We start from the raw sequence: 19,584 nt of genomic DNA, 5'->3' as shown, positions 1-19,584 counted from the left end.
ATCCTGCACTCTTTGAATCATACAATGCAGGCTCACAAAACCTTGGATCACAGGCTGTTTATTCTATTCATGTGAGAGCACACCAGACAGCTTGTCAAAGCCTTCTAGCTTCAAAGGTTGTGTCCTGGGATATTCTTGGCTAAAGTGGAGTTAACTTAAAGCTGACTTAAAACAGGCTGTGCTTGAAGCGCAGCAGCCTCCAGGTTGGTTTGTAAAAGCATGTGATTTTATATTCAATCTTGTATGGGTTCTGGAGTTAAAGCACAGATTTCCCTGACCTTCTCCTGGCTGGCCAGACTTGACTTTGTCATACTGGTGACACAGAAACAAGCCCAGACTGGTGGGATGTGAACGTGGAGAACCCTGCTTTGTTAAGCATTTCAGCTCATCAACAACTGGAATTTCAGAATTCCATGGCTCAGGTGTTAAGGTATGCCCAAAGAGAAATATATTCCTTGGAGAAATGAAAAATTGTTACAGTACTTCGAGAGCCTCATAATTACTTAATCACCTATAAATGTAGCCCAGTCTTCTGTATGCAACTTTGTAGCACAGTTTACATCCAGGACACATATAAGCCACCCTCTCAAATTAAACTTCAACTTGTAGGACACTGCTTCAGTTTTACTAATTTCCTTTGATCTGACAGTCAATTTCTTCCTGCTGTTATTTTTACCCAGCTGTTAGCTAATGAAGTACATAACTTAGGTACTCACATAAAGCATTTATTCTGCGAAAGCTGACTGCTTTATTATTTTTTTTAATATTGGTTAGAAATAAGTTTAGATGCAGGTCTTTTTTTTCATTCAGATACTTTATTTTGCATCTAATGCTATTTTAGCTAATTACTACTAGTGGCATTTCATTAATCAGCTTACTGTCTTTAACTGGGGGCAGCGGGGGGGGGGGGATCAGATAATTGTTTCAAGGAAAGCTTACATGTCAAATGCAACTGCTAAGAAATTATTTTCCCTTTTTCAAGTAACTATCCTAGGTTGAATCTGCAGAGCAGATGGACACTAGCATAACAAAATGAAGAGTACTGCCTCTACAAAATGGTAACCCAGAGAACGTTTTCTGTTGGATTAGGGGAGGACCCTACCAGGTTTAAGAAAAATCTATATTCCAGGTATAACAAAATGGAAGTGTTTAGATTCCTTCATTGGTTGCAGCATGTTAATTAAGGAGTAGCAATTTGTTAGTGCTTCTACCCATTTATTTATATTGTCCAAACTAATTTCACATAAGAAATTTATAAAAGCTATGTAGGGATTTGGGTTGTTGAATCTAAGGGCTCAAAGAACTACTGAATAAACAGTGTGTTTATTTTTAAATGTTTAGCTATTTTATTTTTAAATATTTAGCTATAGTGTGTTAAAATGAACAGAGTAATAGTATCCAGTTTGGAGATAGGAAAAGAAAATGGTATTTAGTACATATCTGCTATGCCACCTATATATGTACCATACAGCATCATTATGTCACTGGATATATTTAATATTTCCCATATACTGAATACAACACCCACGAGCATAATAGCACACACTATTAGGATCGATGATGTAAAACTGTTACCTTAGTTTATGTAGAAACAATAAACAAACCCCCAATACTCAAGGTAGATCTGAATTTACTTACTAAACTGTTATCCTGGGACAGCCTGGGAACTGGAATGGTTTGAAAAGGCTTGTTTGCTGCTTCTGGCAAAGGTTTTGGAAGAAATTCTAGCTATTCAACTACTGGAGTTCTTAGCACTACCTAAAGTCTAGCCTACTTCTAATCCAGTTTCTATCCATTTTATTTAAACTTGTTGGGGAGAAACAGTATGTTCTCTGGAGTATTTGCAATCATCTATGACAAGAAATTAGTTCTGTGCTTTGACTGCAGTACAGGTCAGCAGGCAGCTAATACTGAGATACCAGGTATCTTGTCAAAGTAAATCAAACTTACTGCACAGCAGACATTTGCTGTGAGGTAGTTTAAAATCCTCCTCAGGTGGGGTCTTTTTGTTAAGATGCTCATTTGAAAAAAGCTATATTATACAAACATCCTTTTCGATGCTAATTCAAATTTTTAATATGTGTATTCCTTGGCTTGGTAGATCCGTTTCCATGTCTGAATCTGATCACTCCCTTTTCTCTCTTTCTGAGGTTTGTAATTTATTAGTAATTTAAATCTTGTCTCCTTGCCATCTAAAATTGGTTGATTTGGAGCCTTTTATGTCTAGAGAACATAAAAAGTAATTAGTCCAAGTAATTACCTAAAAGGCAGGGGGGTTAAACTAGATTTTAACATTACATTGGATTCAAGTAATTAACACACAGATTCTAAAAATCCTGCCTGCAATCCCTGGCTCTTAAGCGTGATTTATGCAGTATATTAATACTGTCATCCAAAATTTCTATCACACTTTCTCCAGCTGGATATCGTGTGTTAAATTTCTGGCTATATAGTCATCAAAGGCTGGGAGCACTGTGCATCCAGCACGTCAATGCCTTTGGGGATGAGCTGACTTGTTTCACTGAAGTCTCCCTTACATGACCTGTGAGTGGTGCTGAGTGATGCTAAGAGAATAGCACTAAGCTATCCTCAGTACAGAGCAGACAAAGGCAGAAATAAGTATTTTGTAAAGATTTTTCTAGCATATTTTCTCACAATTTTCAACATCGTTTGCTGAGTATTTCCAACCGGGAAAAAAATCTGTCGAGCATTCTTTGACTTCTCTCAGACTGTAAGCTGAAATTCATTGCTGACAAGTATTGTTTGGATACAATAACATGCCTTCCACTTCTGCCACTGTAATGGGACTAATATGATTTAAATCACTCCAAGTATTTGTTTCCAATTGGCTTATTAAATCATTCGAAGTTCTCAAGTATTATTGCTTATTTGACTGTTGGTCATATTTTTTGAGACATATTTTTTAGCAATTCCTGCTCAACACTCTGATGACAGTTTTGATAAGACTTCAAACATACTTTGCAACTTTTTGTTTATGGACTAATAATACATTTTGTGCCTGGGCCAAGGGATTTTCTTATGAGATGTATTTGTAAAATATTTGCTTGTGTTTAGGAAAGATCTTTGGCTGAACATCAGCTGGTTTCAAGTATATTATGTCACCTTATAATACTTCTGAGTAGGCTGTCCTTTAAGATTCTTGAACTAGGAGCATTCTAAAAAGTGACATGATTAGAAGATTGTCTGAGTTTCTGATCATTTGACTGACATTCTGAAAAAATCGACTGCTTTGTTTTATTAGTGTAACTATTTTCTTTTCAAAACATAGGTTTATGTGTGAGTTATAAGCATTTTTCAAATTCTCATCCAGTTAGAAACAAACACATAGTGATTTTCTACCTTTAAATTTATGCACAATAAAGTCATCTCATGCTATTAGAAAGCTAGGAAGGAAGCCACAGCTCTTGTACTTGGTTATGAAAATACATTTAAAGAAATACTGATTATTTCTTTAATAATCAATCTTAATTCTATTTTTTAAAAAAATAATATCTTTAATAGTAAAGATATACTGAACAGGCTGTGTTACAGAAAATATTGATTTTCTTCAAATGTTCTAAGCTGCTGCAAGAAGTATATTGGGGTATATAAAGCCTGATTTCTAAAGCAAGAAACAGATTTCTAAGTGCACACTTTTTTTTGTAATAAAAGCAGAGGAGTTATGAATTAAGTATTTCTTTGATGATAACATACGTTACTACCAAACAGTAGTAAGGGACACTAGTTTTAAGAAGGTGACATTTAAAAAAAAAGAAACTGACACCCCTTTCCTTAAACCTTATGCAAGATTTAGACATATTATAGATCGCTTAGACATCTCAAGGAATGAATCGTGTATTTTAAACATGAATCCTTGATAGAGTATCTTGTTAACATATCAGTAAGTATATTAATAGGCAAAACCATATACGACATCAACGTACCATTACTCAGCAATTTCAACTTGAGCGCTTCAGTCTCAAAAGTCTCCAGATCAATAAAACCTAGTGCTAGCTAGGTGTCAGAGAACTGAGGAGCTGTTTGTATTTGAGCTAGTAATGCAAAGTCTGTCCATAAAATTGACTTAGTAAAATTCAGTAGCCACCAATACAGTAGCTCCATTATTGAATCAACTGTGCTGGCAAGCCATCACGGCAATTAGTTTGTTTCACAGAGGCCCTGCCCATCTTTCATTGAAGTCACAGCAGTGTCAGTGTAGATTATTCAAGTGTAGGAACTGAAGATAACTTCACTATGGTGAAAACAAGAAGAATTAAACATGATAATTTTGGTACGCTGGAAAATTGGGGGTTTTACTGGCAAGTACTGCTGCTCATTATGTATGTTCCTACATATCAAATGAAATAGCTAAAAATAAAGAGTGATTTACAAAATAAATGTTTGCCATTAATAGACTATAAATCTAGATGTCTGAAAGACACGAAAAAAATCTAGAGCCAGATATGCAAATGTAGACTCAGATTTTTTAATTCTTGAGTGCTTGCTAGCTTAAATTGAAAATGAGGCAAAGAATACTATGCTCTCAGCTTGAGAATGTGAGCCAGAGCATTAAAAACTTGGGCACACAGAAACTGCCACTTTGCCAACGACAAGGACTGCACTGGGATCCAAAACTAATAGCATAAACCTCCGGTTAGGGCTAGAGAGCAAACAGAAAAGACTGAGACTGGGAATAAACCCAGTCCTGATATAAACGGAGAAGATATACAGATGTGCAGCCACAAACATTACACAGTTTGGGAACACACTGTGCTGCACTGGCTGGTGGAAACAAGGACACCAGCCCTTGACCTCTACAGCTAAGTCTAGCATTTGGCCCCGAGGAGTCGCATTTTTTTGTGCATGAAACATGTAATATGTGCTATCCGGTGAGTTACACCTCAGTTAGAGAGAAAAGAAGCCAGATGAAGACACTCTAAAAAATGACAGGACATATGGGATTCAGATGCAAACTGGTGAGCAGCAGGATGTCCGTGTGAGTCACCAGGATCTGAAGGGTGCCTAGCAGTAGCAGGATCAAGCCCTCCATCTATAATAGATATGCATGAGAGAAAAATCATTACTGATGCTTGGAGAATTTTTAAGCCAAGTTTACTGTTGTTAACCAGGTGACAACGAGCTGTGCTATTGAGTGTTGTTGGAAGCTGTCATTTTCAGCTGTCATTCGTGCTAACAGAATGCCACACAACACGATGCAAAATATTGCACATATTTCACCCACTCAGATTACACCTGCTAGCAAGATAAGCCTACAGAGTTAATTTTACTGTTCACACAGTGACCAAATGGAAATCAGAATTCTGTGCACTTTCTAATAATCGTGGGTTTGGTTTTATTTTTGTTTTGTATAAAATTCATTAAGTCTGTGTATCATCAACAGATTTCTAAATAAAAAGCAACACTCAAAACCCATGCATGTCTAGTTAAAATGGTGTCCTTAGATTCTTTGGACATTTTTATTACAATCTGGTATATCCCTAGTGGTTTTGCAATTTATAATTACAACAAAGTATTTTCCAATTTTTGGCTAGCAATAGCTAAATCTACCTCAGCTTAATTCAGGGGTAAAATTAAAACATATAAATCATCATTCCTCTTGTCCTCAGTGAGTCATTTCAGCTTGACAATAGGCAGTTTGTTGGTCTACAGACAGAAAGATTCCAGATCTATAATTACATAAACATCAGTTAAGACAGATTCCAAAGCCACTTGAATAGCTGACTTTTATTGTATTTCACTAGGTCAATAAGTGTTTGGTTCTCTATCTAATAATCCCAGTATCACTTAAAATAACGTGAAAACTGACATCCATGTACCTGTAAATAACTTCTACATAGGGAACTCAGAGAAATAAATAACTCATGTGCAGTTTTGATTTTTTTGAATTTTTAGTTTTCTTAAGCCTTGCATTTTGTCTGATCGTGACAATATTCAGCATTCTATTTTAATGGGTTTACTATTTGTGCTGTCAGTGGAGACTCTACAAATATTTCTTAAGGTGCATCAGACCAATTAGCTCATTAATTCTTAGGGGAAAAAATGTTTCATATTGAGCCACTCAGCTTCAATTGTTTCTATATCTTCTGTAAATCATATTCTCAATGCAGTAACTCCTCAAAGTTTTTACATTAATTTTCTTTGAAAAAATTTGGTGATGGAGGAATTATCAGGTACTGAAATGTGGCCATATTTTTGCCTTGAAAGCTGTTAAATGTGTATTTTTTATTTCTAGACAATCATGGCAAACCTTCCTTTTTCTTTCAGGAGGGATAAAAATAACTATTATCATGAACACAAGTCATATAAAGCACATACTAATTCTACATTCACACAGTCTACAAATCCCAGAGTTGATAAACCTACACCATGAGAAATACATTAGCCTATATGTAGCTATGCATTATCGTAGACTCTTTAGTATTAAAGGTTAGCATGTTTATAGCCAATTTTGTATCTCTGGTAACAGGCAGTGGAAGCAGAGATTCACACTTTGCCAACTTTTGTCATTCTATCCTAAAAGAATGCCAGTTTACTTTAATTATCTTTAACAGTGACATTATCTTAAAAACATCTCCATATTCTATATTCTAGTATCACAGATTTTATCTGAGACTAGGCTCTGGTATTGTATTTTTTAGCAAGAGCATATTTCACCTTGATTTGCAACAAGTGACCATATAAAACTAAGTGTTCGTTCACCAGGTAATACTACATCCTTACTTGCATCCAATACTCCACAACAGATGTGCTATTAGTAAACAGTCCCACTCGGCCAGACAAAGAAATTCAAAACATGAGCTGCTGTGAGCAACATAATCTATAGTTGTAGCAAGATACATCTTGAGATAGCTCATCCATTTTTGTCGGCTTGCTAATAGTCATCCTTACTAGTAATCAGTTTTCTTTCATAAATACTTCCCACATTTGAATTGTTAGAATTATATTTGTTGTAAGGTCCCAACTGCTGCAAAGACTTACTGCTGAGTACCAAGTAGTACAGAAAACTCATTTAATTTCAGCACCTGTGGTAGGTAGGTTCCATCACAGCTTCTTGAACAACATCAGCCAAATCACTTGCATCAGATATTTAGGTGCTTAAAGATTCACAAAAGAACGTAATGTCCTTAGCTTGGAATGGGGTTAGGCAGAGAATTGTCCACCTGTATATTCAGGTCACCCTTTTCCTTAAAAAAAAATGTGTCCTTTTCTCATTTGTAAAATCAGGACTAAATACATCTTCAGTTTCCCAGTCTGTGTCCAGCTGTTTATGTTGTAAGATTGTGGAGGTTCCAGACCTGACACTAGAGTAGCATTTAGAGGTGGGGACTTACACAGTTAGGTTTTTGAATATGAGTACCTTTTGCTGCTTCTACAGAGCCAATGTCGGGCTCACAGCTCTTGTGATTCGTTGTTTCTGAATGGTTAACAAATGGTTTGCAGTCCCCACGGCAAGTACTGACAGTTGAGAGCTTGCTTTGTTCTAATTTACGTAAATATTGTGAAATATTTTGCAGAAATACTGCAAACAGAGAGCTCTTAAGCTTAATCAGAAAAGACGTACTTAAGAACTGTAGGCTTGCATGAAAAAATGATAGTCCAAAGGATATAAATGTAGTATCACATTTATCCAAATGGAATAGGCAAAAAAACCCCTCAAATAAGAAATGAATAAATTTGTTTCTAAAATGTCTTTTTAGCCTGAGGAGTCCAGTAAGATGCTGTGACTGGAAAAAGTATGCAGCTGAGCTCATCTCCTGCAAAACTCACCAAGGTCTCCTGCTGACAGTAATGTAAAACACTGCTTATTTCTCACTTGAACACAGAAGCTTGCTGGTTTGAAAGTTAAAAAAGCTCAGAGATTTATGAACTTACCCAGTATAACACATCAGTCCATCCTTCCATGGTTATACACTGGAACACAGTCAACATTGCAAACGCAAAATTATCAAAGTTGGTTATGCCTCCGTTTGGTCCAACCCATCCACCCTTACATTCAGTGCCATTCATGACACACTGACGTCCATTCCCTGAGAATGCACAAGGTGCTGGATCTTCTTCAACTAGTATATCTGAAAAGTGACCCAAAAAAATCAGAACTTTCACTTCTTATACTTTTGTGAGTTAAATCTTCACACAAAGAAGTATCAACCCTGTTGCAAAGTAAATCCAGAGATCAGCCTGAGAAAAGGTGAGGAAGGCAACCCATGCGAGCTTCAGAGCTTTAAGTCTCCTCACATCTGGGCCTTACTACCTTAAAAGAAGTTAATCAAATCTGAATGTACAAAAGAGCTCAAGTAATTGAGCAGTGGAAAGAAACATGTAATCATACAACGTTTAGAATCTCCTTATGCTATTGGGGTTTTTTTCCCTCTTCATTGCTTTTTCTTCATTTCATGCCACTTCACACTAACATAGGCACAACCAAGGGAAACAGATCCAGACTGATTTCTACATACAGTCTACTTCAGAACTTAGCTGACAAAAATGTACCCTTAGCTATCAGGTAAGATGTCTCTCTCATGGCATTTCACTCCAAAACTCTCCCACAACAAACACTTTCACTTCATCATTTCACCTGGATGGAGAAACCCTTCTCTTTCACTACTCATTTCAGAACTCTGCTTCTTAGTACACGGCCACAATCTTGGTGAGACCACGCAGCCTGTGAACTGCAGTAAATCCTCCCTGGAACAGGGCTAGCTAGCTTTTCAGTAAGCAGAGATCAGAAAAACCAGTACCGAGTTGTTCCTTGTGGATAGTCACCCTTACCATTTTCGCTACTGACATTTTAGTTAGACGTTTCAGAAAATAAAACCTATTCAAAGCATGTTCTAGTCTCTAACTGGTTTGCATTTTTGCTGTTGTTTTCTAAATTTAATGCACTTTTCCTGAAATTACGAACCACAGTAGGAACTGGGGTTACAACAATCTTAGTGCTTCGGCTGTTGTATTTCAAACTAATATGCCACAGACTTGAAAGAGAACAGAATTAATCCCTTCCTTCAGTCAACAGTTTCGTGACTTACCTGAATCAATAAGAAAACAAGATTTGTGCATTTTTCCAATAAAAAGTTCCAATCCTATAATAGCATAGATTATGATTACAAACAATACCAAAAGGGCAATATGGAGGAGGGGGACCATGGCTTTTATAATGGAGTTCAGGACAACTTGTAAACCTAAAAGAAAAAAAGAAGACACAAGCTATGAACCAGACTTCTATGTCTTGTCTTACCAAAACTTCTATAATTACACATTATTAGAGATTAATGATACAGACATGCAGACTCAATGAGTTTTAAAAAAAAATTCTACTGCCCAGAACTACAAAATGTTCCTGTAACATAACATACTTGTTAAGAATCTAAAACCATGTGTCAAAGTCTAATTATTTCCTCAGTTAACAGAGGTGATGTCATAGAAGTCAATGCTTGAAATGTGTCACGAGAATTCACGGCTTTCTAGAAAGAAAGGGGATGTAGTCATCAGTTGTGGCTGTGGTTCATTTTATATGACCTTTAAAAACTTCTGTGCTACAACCGCAACTTTGTGGTAAATCCTGAGAAAATGTACGCTCAGCCAACTGCAGAACTGCATTTTTGGTCAGCAGAGATAAATAAGAGTATAGTTACCTGAGAAAACACATTTTTACTCTGAAAAAACTTGTTTTTATCGTTTATCCCTCGCATCACTTTCAGAACTACTCCATTTTTCTTTTCACCCTAATTAAATATTTAGCCAAATTTTGCTTTTACCAGAAGAAGTAGATCCCAGACTAATGAAGCTGCCACAGTACCAATGAGAACAAAATATGGCTCATTTTTATTTTAATAGACTTCCTTTCTGACATTTCATAAGGCTGCTGCTTTCTTCACTGAACTTCTTTTGCTAAATATATACCATCACGATCACTTCCATGTAACAGACTATGATATAATAAACACAGCATTAGGTTTCTTCTTTTGAATGTCTGGAAAAGAGCTGAACTGTAAGCCATGAACCTCTTATTCAGCCCAAATAGCTACAGTAATTAATAACATATTAAAAGAAAACAGAAGGATTATTATTTAAAGAAAGCAATTGAATTTCCTGATATTGTTCTGCTGCTTAAATTTCCTAATTTATCTGTTAGCTGAGATAAACAGAAGGCATTCATGTGCATTGGAGGGGGCAGGAAACATGAAATGTGTAATGTGCTTTGGCATATTCTTACCAACATATAAACTATTTTAGGACCACCTACACTTTTAGATGTACAGGGTTTTAGAATAAAAAAAGTGTCAATTTTATTTTCTGGTTTATTTGCATTTTAACATGTAATTTACTTTTATATAAAGCTCCTAAAAAAATGAAGTGTATTCCCTTGTCTGCTTATCGGACCATTTAAGAATATCATACACCGAATGAATTCACAATCCTTTGTTCAACTTAAAATAGGGTATCATTCATCTTGAATCTCACTTCATGTACACAACCAGAAAACAAAAGATCAACTTTATATTATGCATTTCTGATAGTGTCTGGAACAATCACATTAACTAATCAGATGAGTTACAGTATTCGTTCCAATGGAATTAAATAGTAAAGAGCTTACTGGGCACTCCTGATACAAGCCGGAGAGGTCGCAATACACGAAAGGCTCTTAGGGCTTTGACATCAAAGCCACCAGGTTTGCCACCTGAGTGGCTGCCACCTTCTGTTTCTTTGGTTAATTGTTCCAATATTACACTAAATAATCTAGAAAATGAAACGAAGGGTAAGGTCATCACCATCCATTTACCATGCAATCAAAGGTATTAGGAAATTACTTGAACTGCAGATAATTCCGAAAAGCTGTTCAACTGTCAAAATCAGAGGTATATTTACACATTAAATCATGACAGGAAAAGTTATGAAGTGCGAGAGTTTCTAATCCCTCCTGAGAGCGACAATCATGCAGTATCCAATAAATTAGCTTTCTGACTGTATACACAATCTGCTACAAATGAAGATACTTTGCCACTTCTTTTTTCAAACATTTTAGCTCTAACATTTGAAAAATTAGTCTCCTCTTTAGAACATGAAACAGATAATCATTAGAAACCATCTGTTTTAATTTTGGTGGAATATATGAACTCCAAGTGACACTGCAGTTTGATATTCTAAATACAGTCAGCAAAAACTGAATATATTAGAGAGTCCAACATTTAATAAAACCAAAAAGATTTGTTTCTTACACATAATATCTTTGAGGATAAAAATATTCCCAGATGACTCATTTATTATATTGTATTTCTTCACTGCAGAAATGAGCTAGTCCTTCATTAGAACAGTTTGGAAGACAAGAGTTTTCTTTTTCTTTCCCACTTCTAGCAGCAATTCAAAGTGATGCAAGTGGCTGAAGTGCAAAGTAACCTTAGGTTCATTTTAGTTTGGACCTGCATTTCAGATGCATGGTTTCTTCAGCTGCAGCTAGACTTCACAAACCATGTTAGCCTTTGCACAGTCTTTAGGTCAGTTGTTGCAAAACTGAACTTCTCCTGAAAGGGTTGTCAAGTCAATAAGAGTTCTGTAACCCTGAAAAATCTTTCACACTTGTAAAGGACTCTAGAAATATGCAGGTTTTTGGTTTTGCCAAGAGAAGTTTTTACAATGCTGGTTTCACAGCTCTGTCACGCTGCATAGTTGCTAGAAATCAAGTAATATTTAATAGGTTGCCCAAAATAGGATATTGAAGACTTTCTCTTCCCCCAGTAAGCAACTGACCTGTATCAGTCAATAGCCATCCCTATTCTGCTTCATTCTCCCCCAGAGCGAAACCCAGCAAGGGAGAACACAGATCTTAGAATGAACACCAGCAATCTACATGCTACTATAACCACAGAAATCCAGACATTTAATGTTCGGTTCCTAATTCACCCTATAATTTCATAGATGCATAATTCTAAGAAAACGGGCCACCTCAATGATTTCAGAGTAACTATTCATGCTCTAAAGGCAGACATGATTAAACAGACTTCTGAATCAAGTCCTGAATTAAAAGAAGCTGCTTTCAGCCTGTCAGTTCACACATCATTCAGAAAATTGAAGGGCTACAGGCACAGGAAGGTGCTATGAAAGCTTTCTCTACCAGGACCTTATTCTTTCACAGAAATCAACGGAAATTATGTGGTATAGCATGCAGACAAGTAGTAGACTGCTCTGAAAGTAGCTCACACTCTTGTATCAGAGAGAACTGACAAAGACAGGAGAAAACACCACATCACAAACATCACAGCTTGTCTACAGCTCTGTCATTTTATGTCTGTCCTATAAAGCCATTAAGGTATAGAACCACTGATCTTCTTTATTAAAACTGACATTTATTTTCCTGTACAGTTTACCAAAGTTTAAATGCCAAATTTGATGCCATGGAAAAAAGTCTCTATACATGCTTCCCTTTTGCTAGTAGAGATTTATTTTGATATAATTAAGATTTATGCACTTGGACTGCTATAGTTTCTGCTGAGAAAGCACATGAAGCAAATTTCATCTAATACATTCAATACAGGACATCATGGCAGCTCTTTCAAAGCTATTAAAATACCTAATGGAATTTCACAATGAAACTAGTCAAACAAAATCAGATCCAAAAGTGATTCCATATGCACCATGGGTTATATATGAAAATCAATTTTTCACAGGGCTTTTAAGTATTAATTAAATAAATGGACTCATACTTGCCTTACTTGCTTATGTGCATTGTGTTCTTAAAAGAAGAACAAAAGATACTGCTCACAGAGTGCAAGAACAAAAATACTGCTTGCAGTTCTGTCAGTGTTGACATGTTATGAAAGGTCTACCTTGTCTTCCAGGTAGACTGATGACAACCTACACAGCCGTTTATATTCCAAAACTTTTGGGTTTGAGCTAGAATTTAAATCTTAGTGCAATACTTTAGGTATTTGATAACAAGTAGTCCTTTTTTCCTCCTATTTTCCATGGATTCAGTGTGAGCATTTGACCTAACTAGATTTAGCCTCCCAATAATGAGTGTTTTATGAGTTAATGGAAAATTTTTTAGTTATCATGTATTTAGGACACAGCCAAAGATAGAGGTCATGTTAATTAGACTGCTCCAGGGTTGCTGTAACTCCATGGTCACTTGACAAAAGGGAAGAGGTCTATTCAAGTGACTGCCTGGCAAGAGAATAGAGCTCTTACGTGTGATAGTCCCCCCACCTGCCCACCAAGCTTCCCCTTCAGGCACAGAGGCCAATCTGTTGAGAATGACCTGACCTGATGAAGGATCTATTTATACAGAAATTTTAGTCCTGGACCAAAATGGCCTGAATGCCAAGCAACTGGCCCAAATACAGTCTTCTCAATAACATTTATTATCTCAGAATCAAATAGCTACAAATCAGGCATTCATACATGCATAATACTTGCTCAAGTTTAATAATGCTTTATGACAAATTCCTTTACTTTGCATCTTTTTCTTTCCCCTTAATGTAGTAACATGAGTTAAGAGCAGCACACACTGATTTCTGGGTCGTTTCAATTACAGGCGACATCTGATATAGCATGAACCGAACAATGAAATCAGAATTGCATACTACATGCCAAGGTAGTCTTTGCAAGCCAGCCACAGCATAGAAAGTTTTATATCGGTAATGTTCTCCATGTTATATATAATAAATATTTTCAGTAAACAAAATTTATAGTACTGGAAATTCCTTTTTTTTCAATATAATCTCCACAATAATTAGGGAATTGGGGAATATATGCCTCAAGATTAATTCCTTAGATAGCCAAACGCAGGATCTAAGGATCTAGTTCAACCACTGACACAAAGTTGCTGACAAAATGTTATTTGTCATAAGCAGTTGTGTAACATATATAAGGAATGTATATATGGGATGTTCCACTCCCCACTCTTCCGCAAGCTGCATAAGGCCCGAGCAGTCCCTCTCCCAAGGAGCAGAACAAACTCTCCAGGGTTTCCTGGCATAGCAAGGTACATGGGATAAAAAAAGGCATTTTTAGCATACATGCTCCCCCAAGCAAGCAAAGACGTATATATCTGGGGCCTGACGTGCAGCACCCAAAACCAAAGTTCAATAATGCCCAGATTTTGGGAAGGTCAATGAATCGCTAAGGTAACTCTGCCTCCCCTGACCACTCTTCACCACTCTGAAACACGTGGGATCTCCCAGAGGTCTCTGTAGACAAGGTGAAGTCCACATAACCACAGTATAGGGATAAATGAAACAACAATGTATGGACCTAAACAGATCAGCCTTTATCGTAAGGAAATCATCGGGAGTTCACCTTGGAAAAATCAGATGGAAAACATCCTGCACGACAACCAAGGAAATTTTTTGGCAGAACTCAGAATTCCCTGGGAACTTTTACTGTAAAGCTGACTGCACAACACAGCCTGCAGTCACAGATAGCGCTGAAAATTTTAGGACTTTTCCTTTTCATTTTTCACTCATATCAGTTCATTCTTGTACTCCAAAGGAACAGAAATCATGCGTAGGCCACTACTCAAAGGCAAACAGACTTTATAAATAAAGGATAAGTTACTTACCCTACTACTACTATTACAAAATCCAATAAATTCCATCCATTTCTAACATACGCGTTGGGGTGTAATAATAATCCATATGCTATAATCTTCAAAAAGGTTTCAACTGTAAAAATTATCAGGAAGGCATATTCTACTTTTTCCTGTAAAAGACAAAAAAAAATACAATGAAAGACAACGTAATTTAACAACTCATTTACTAGTTAGAATTTGCACTAAGTGGGTAAGTTGTACTGCTCAGGACTAAGGAATTACAATACTTTATGGCAGTTTATTTTGCAGGTTTTAATTGCATAGCACTTAATGATAGCTGTACTGACATGGTTATAATTACATAATTACATGAGATGTTCCTGTTTTCACATTCTGTGAGAGAAAAAGGCTCTGTTTCTGCAAACACAGATGTATGCTGTACCTTTGCTTAAGCAAATAGTCCCATCCAGGTCAACAGGATCCTTTGCATTCATTGAAACCAGAAAATACTGCAGAACAGGGCCCTGGCAATATCCTTGAAATGTATGCAGTGGTATACTTACTTTCACCACTCATTCTATTTAATTAGGACCCAGAGAATTCCACCCAATAATGGAGTCTGAGACACTGTCATCCCATACTAAGGGGATTCAAAAAATTCTAAGCTCTTTAAAAGGTTCTTCATTTAATTCTACACTCTTGCAACTTTTTCATCTTGATGTGGAAGTTTACATTGACTTATTTTTCCCTCCACATCATCAACCTCTTTAAATCACCCTAATAAGCTTGAAGAAATTTTAAGTTAATATATCACCACCTTGTATCACTGAAGCTCCAACTTCGGATTTGTTTCAGTGCTGTTTTTAAACATTATTGGTTTCTTCATTTTACCAAGATTCTTATTTTAAATAGAGCTATACATTGAATCTTTTTTTCCTAGCTAATTGGATAATGCTTTTTGTGGCTGCTTCTTTCTAAAGTAAAAACATATTTGGTTTGGATAAATTGTACAAGTCACTACTATCAAAACAGATCACTTAACACATTTATTCTTTTTACCCTCAGAAATCATCCACACAAAGTTAATTACATGGACTGTAACTGCTCAGTAAGGATTGCAATCTTCTACTTCCACATACTCAAATATAGCACAGACATTACACACAAAACTATGTGTTCACTATTTGTTACACAGCTTGGCACTTCCACGTACAACCAAATAAAAGTCAAACCATAATCATTTGCAATTTAAACAAAGTTCTTTACATTCTCATGTGCAAAGTCTTCAATTTGGGAAGCTTTGGTTTCTTTTCCTTGTGGAAAGGCCATTTAGGGCTGGTTATGTATAGGATGTGATAAATGTATTTATAAATGTGACACTGGCAACTTCATAAATGTAGAGGCTTATCAGTAAACTACATGGTCCTTTCCAGGTCTTCATCCCCAACAAGCAGCACCCTCGGATGGCTATGAGAGGTAAGGCTTTCTTTAGCACAAAGCAAGGATTCTTGGATCTCATCTCCTGCTCAGCTCAATCCCATGCTCCTGCCTTTTTCCTCTGCTTTGAGAACACTTCATAAACACTGCAGAGATTCAGCCAAGACAGCTTCTCTTCAGCTGTGTTGTATTTTTCATGTGATCTTCTGGCCCAGTGAAGCCGATGGACATCCTCCTTCTCCTCATACTTCCTAACGTTTCTTTCAAAATTGTCCCTTCCACTTACCTGTTCATTTATCATCAATAAACTGGAACAATTACTGGATAACAAGAGTGAAGTAGCCTCGCAGAAGAAAACCGTGAATGGTTTATGCATCAAAAGCCACCAGATTTCTTTGGTTAGAGCACCACAGAGACTACAATAATACAAATTATCAGCATTCCCGAGAAACATACTGCAAAAATGCTTAAATTCAAGTAAATCCTACCATGTACACATTTCACAATAACAGCTATTTCTGTCTCCCTACATATAACCAAGTCTGCAGCTTAGATATAGAAAGATAAATAATGTAAGACAACATAAGGAAGACAAAAATATTACGGTTGGCATTAGCTATGGGCAAAATATATACTGAAATCCTAGTAGTAAAAGAAAAGGTAAGACAAAAGAAGGTAAGTTTCATATATGCAAAATGTCAACAGCTTCTTTTATGTAAAGGGAACACAGGACACAGAACTGGATGGGACCTCCTGGGCCAAGATGACCTCCTGGGTCATCATGTTCAGCGTCCTGTTATTACAGGCAAATATGTAACTTAATTCCACCCCATCCACCTACCAGACTCCATCCTAAACAGCATCTTTGCCGTTCACTGCTCTCCTTCAAACAATGTTCTAATGCTCTCCTGTTACTTGGGCTAGGCACCAACCCTAGCACGAGTGTAACTTGCTTAATGGCCACACACCCTTGCACATTTTAATCACTTCAAATCTGACACCCTATCACTTAGCTTCCATCTTTTAAAATATTGGTCTTGTTCCTGTTTATTTCTCTTTATGGAATCAGGACTGCTTCTTATTTCCTAAGGAGTACTGCAAACAGTCTATTAAAATAATATGCAATGTAAGACAAGCTCCTTTTTTAAACCCAGTGGTGGGCTTAAGGTCAGTGTGTGTCACTTAACAGATGGACCACAGGAAAGCTTGACAGCTGGACCAACAGAACCCACATAAATCTCAGCGAGCAAAAATGTTAAGTTCTTCACCTCAGGTTAAATAATCCCATACCGATATGGGCTGAGAAAGGACATGGAAGCCGCAGTGGGCACCAAATCAAATCTGTGCTCGTTGTCAATCAGACAAGCCCCATACTGGGCTGTATTAGGAACAGTATGGCGAGTAGGTAGAGGGAAATTATTATCCACCTCTACTCAGAGCTTTGAGGCTGCAACACTGCTACAGCTCAGGGTCTCTTAGTTCAAAAAGGGTGTTGAGAAAGTGTAAACCCGAGTGAAGGGAACATCTCCTGTCCAGCAAGATCTCTTCTCCATCAAAGAGGAGGCTACGAGAAGGTCTAACAGCAGGCTACAACGGCTTGAAGGGGGGTTAAAAAGACTTTGAAGCCAAATGCTAAGTAGCAGCACATGCTAAAATAAGAGGGAACAGCCACAAGCTGCAGGTTTGGAGGTTTACAGGATGTTAAGAAATAACTCTATCAGCAGGGTAGTGCAGAATGGGAACATGCAGCTTCAGTGCAGGAGGTTTGAAGATGCAGTTAGGCACGTACAGCCGACCCGATCTAGTTTTGGCAACAGTCCTGCTAGGAGCTGAAGGACTAGGTAACCTCCAGAGGCCTCTCAGTTAACAGCTCTGTAATTTCTATTATTCTGATAATTCTTACATGACCATAGGTAAAAGCAGATTAAGAGCCTGTACAACTACCTACACCCACAACACATTCAACACATAAAAGCTCCTCCATTCTACGTAACACTGTTTTCCTTACTTTCCGTGGAAGGATGGAAATATGTTTCCTTCCATCATTGTTCACTGTTGTAAAGCATATACATGCCTGGTTCCAGAATTTACCCCTAGAAACATATATTCATAATAGATACAAGATAGAATCAGGGATGATGCTATTAACAGAGCCAATGGCACAAGGGAAAGATGCTTTGTAACAATAGCCACTGGGCTATCCAAGAGCCATGATTTCTTTAAAACCTTGAGAACACCACCACAGATATTTCTATACAGCTACAACCAAGGGCCAATTATTCCCCAGTGTTTCATTTTTCCTCCCTTCCTCCTCTCCTTGCTTTCTTTTACTTCCATGTTCTCACACACTCAATTTCTTTTTTTTTATTATTTTTTAAACTTGTGCCTTCCACAGAAGCCAGATGAATGATTTGGCCCAGTAGTTAACAATATTCAAAGTACAGGCTGTGCTTTCTTTACAGACTGGTTTTTTTCAAGTAGGCAGCCAACAGATGTTCTAACACAAACTGCAAAGCTAACAACCTGCTCACCCTCAGGAAGGTACTGGCAGTCCCTTCTTGCACTTTGTTAACTTCTTGCCAGTCACTATGTACATCAATTTTTGCCTCTGCAACTGAGACACATCTGTAGGCCATACATCACCTAGCATGTCCAGAGCTTAAGCAACCATTACTCAAGAGTAAATAAAGTTTAATATATCATGCCATTTTCAGTATTATCAGAAGAGTTGTAGAGGTAGGGTTGCTGACTAAAAATAAATCTAAGGCAGCAAGTGATAAATTAAAAATACAGACTGAAGACTGCAGTTCTAACAGTTTATGATGTGCACATTTACCTGCTTTCTTTTTCTCTATAGTTTGGGAAACTACCCCTGCACATCTTATTTTTGTCCAAATTAGTTGAAATCTTTAAATGAATACTTCGTTTCATTAAAAATCAAAGTAGGAACACTAATAATTAAGACAACCAAACCACAAATAAGGAAATACATAAGACTGAGGGACTGCCTGAAAAACAAAATCCATATTAAAAGAAACTAAGAAGACAATGTCAGGTCTTCAGAAATCGCGCTAATTAGAAACTGCATGTAATAATTTTTAATATCTATTATTGCATTTAGATCTATATTGCATCACAAAAGTAGCAGAGAAAAGACTGACAGCCATAAATCTAAAGAAGATATGAGGCATAAAAATATGTCTGTGTTGCTAAGGATCTAATCCTATGGCTGCATTAGACTAACTAGTTTTTTCACTCATTTGATGTCATGCAGAGCTGGGTCATCTCTCTTTACAGGCAGCTGATTCCTGCAAGGCTAACACTTTCGTTAACATTGCTTCAAATCTTCAAGTCTCAGCAATCTTTTGCTGAAAAATATATTTTTCTGAATATATGATGCAAAAACAGGACTGACAAGATACATTGCCTTTGTGGTAGAGACCAGGGAGGCTGACTTTGGTATTGATCATAGAGTACAAAACCCACTGAGTTTCAGTGAAGTCATCAGAACTTCAGTTTCTCAGAAAAAAATGCATTTTCTTGCTTATTTTAAGTAAATCAGCTTAGCAGAAACCCTGATGCTCAGGAAGAAATCTTCCCCC

General features: G+C 36.9%; 1 protein-coding gene across 10 annotated transcripts in view; it reads right to left on the bottom strand.

Moving 5' to 3' along the window:
- The window catches only part of CACNA1D (calcium voltage-gated channel subunit alpha1 D), a 239,053-nt gene that overhangs the window by 117,833 nt on the left and 101,636 nt on the right, over positions 1-19,584 (bottom strand). For all 10 annotated transcript variants that reach the window (XM_037385308.1, XM_037385300.1, XM_037385307.1 and 7 more), the window contains exons 4-7: positions 14,576-14,715; positions 10,616-10,758; positions 9,048-9,200; positions 7,894-8,090 (exon numbers count right to left, since the gene is read on the bottom strand). In XM_037385308.1, the coding sequence (XP_037241205.1) occupies positions 7,894-8,090; positions 9,048-9,200; positions 10,616-10,758; positions 14,576-14,715 (633 nt within the window). The remainder of the gene's footprint in view (positions 1-7,893; positions 8,091-9,047; positions 9,201-10,615; positions 10,759-14,575; positions 14,716-19,584) is intronic.

Source organism: Falco rusticolus, chromosome 4, assembly GCF_015220075.1.
Source record: "Falco rusticolus isolate bFalRus1 chromosome 4, bFalRus1.pri, whole genome shotgun sequence".
In the NCBI taxonomy this organism is placed as follows: Eukaryota; Metazoa; Chordata; class Aves; order Falconiformes; family Falconidae; genus Falco; species Falco rusticolus.
This window is presented reverse-complemented; position numbering and strand designations above follow the sequence as displayed.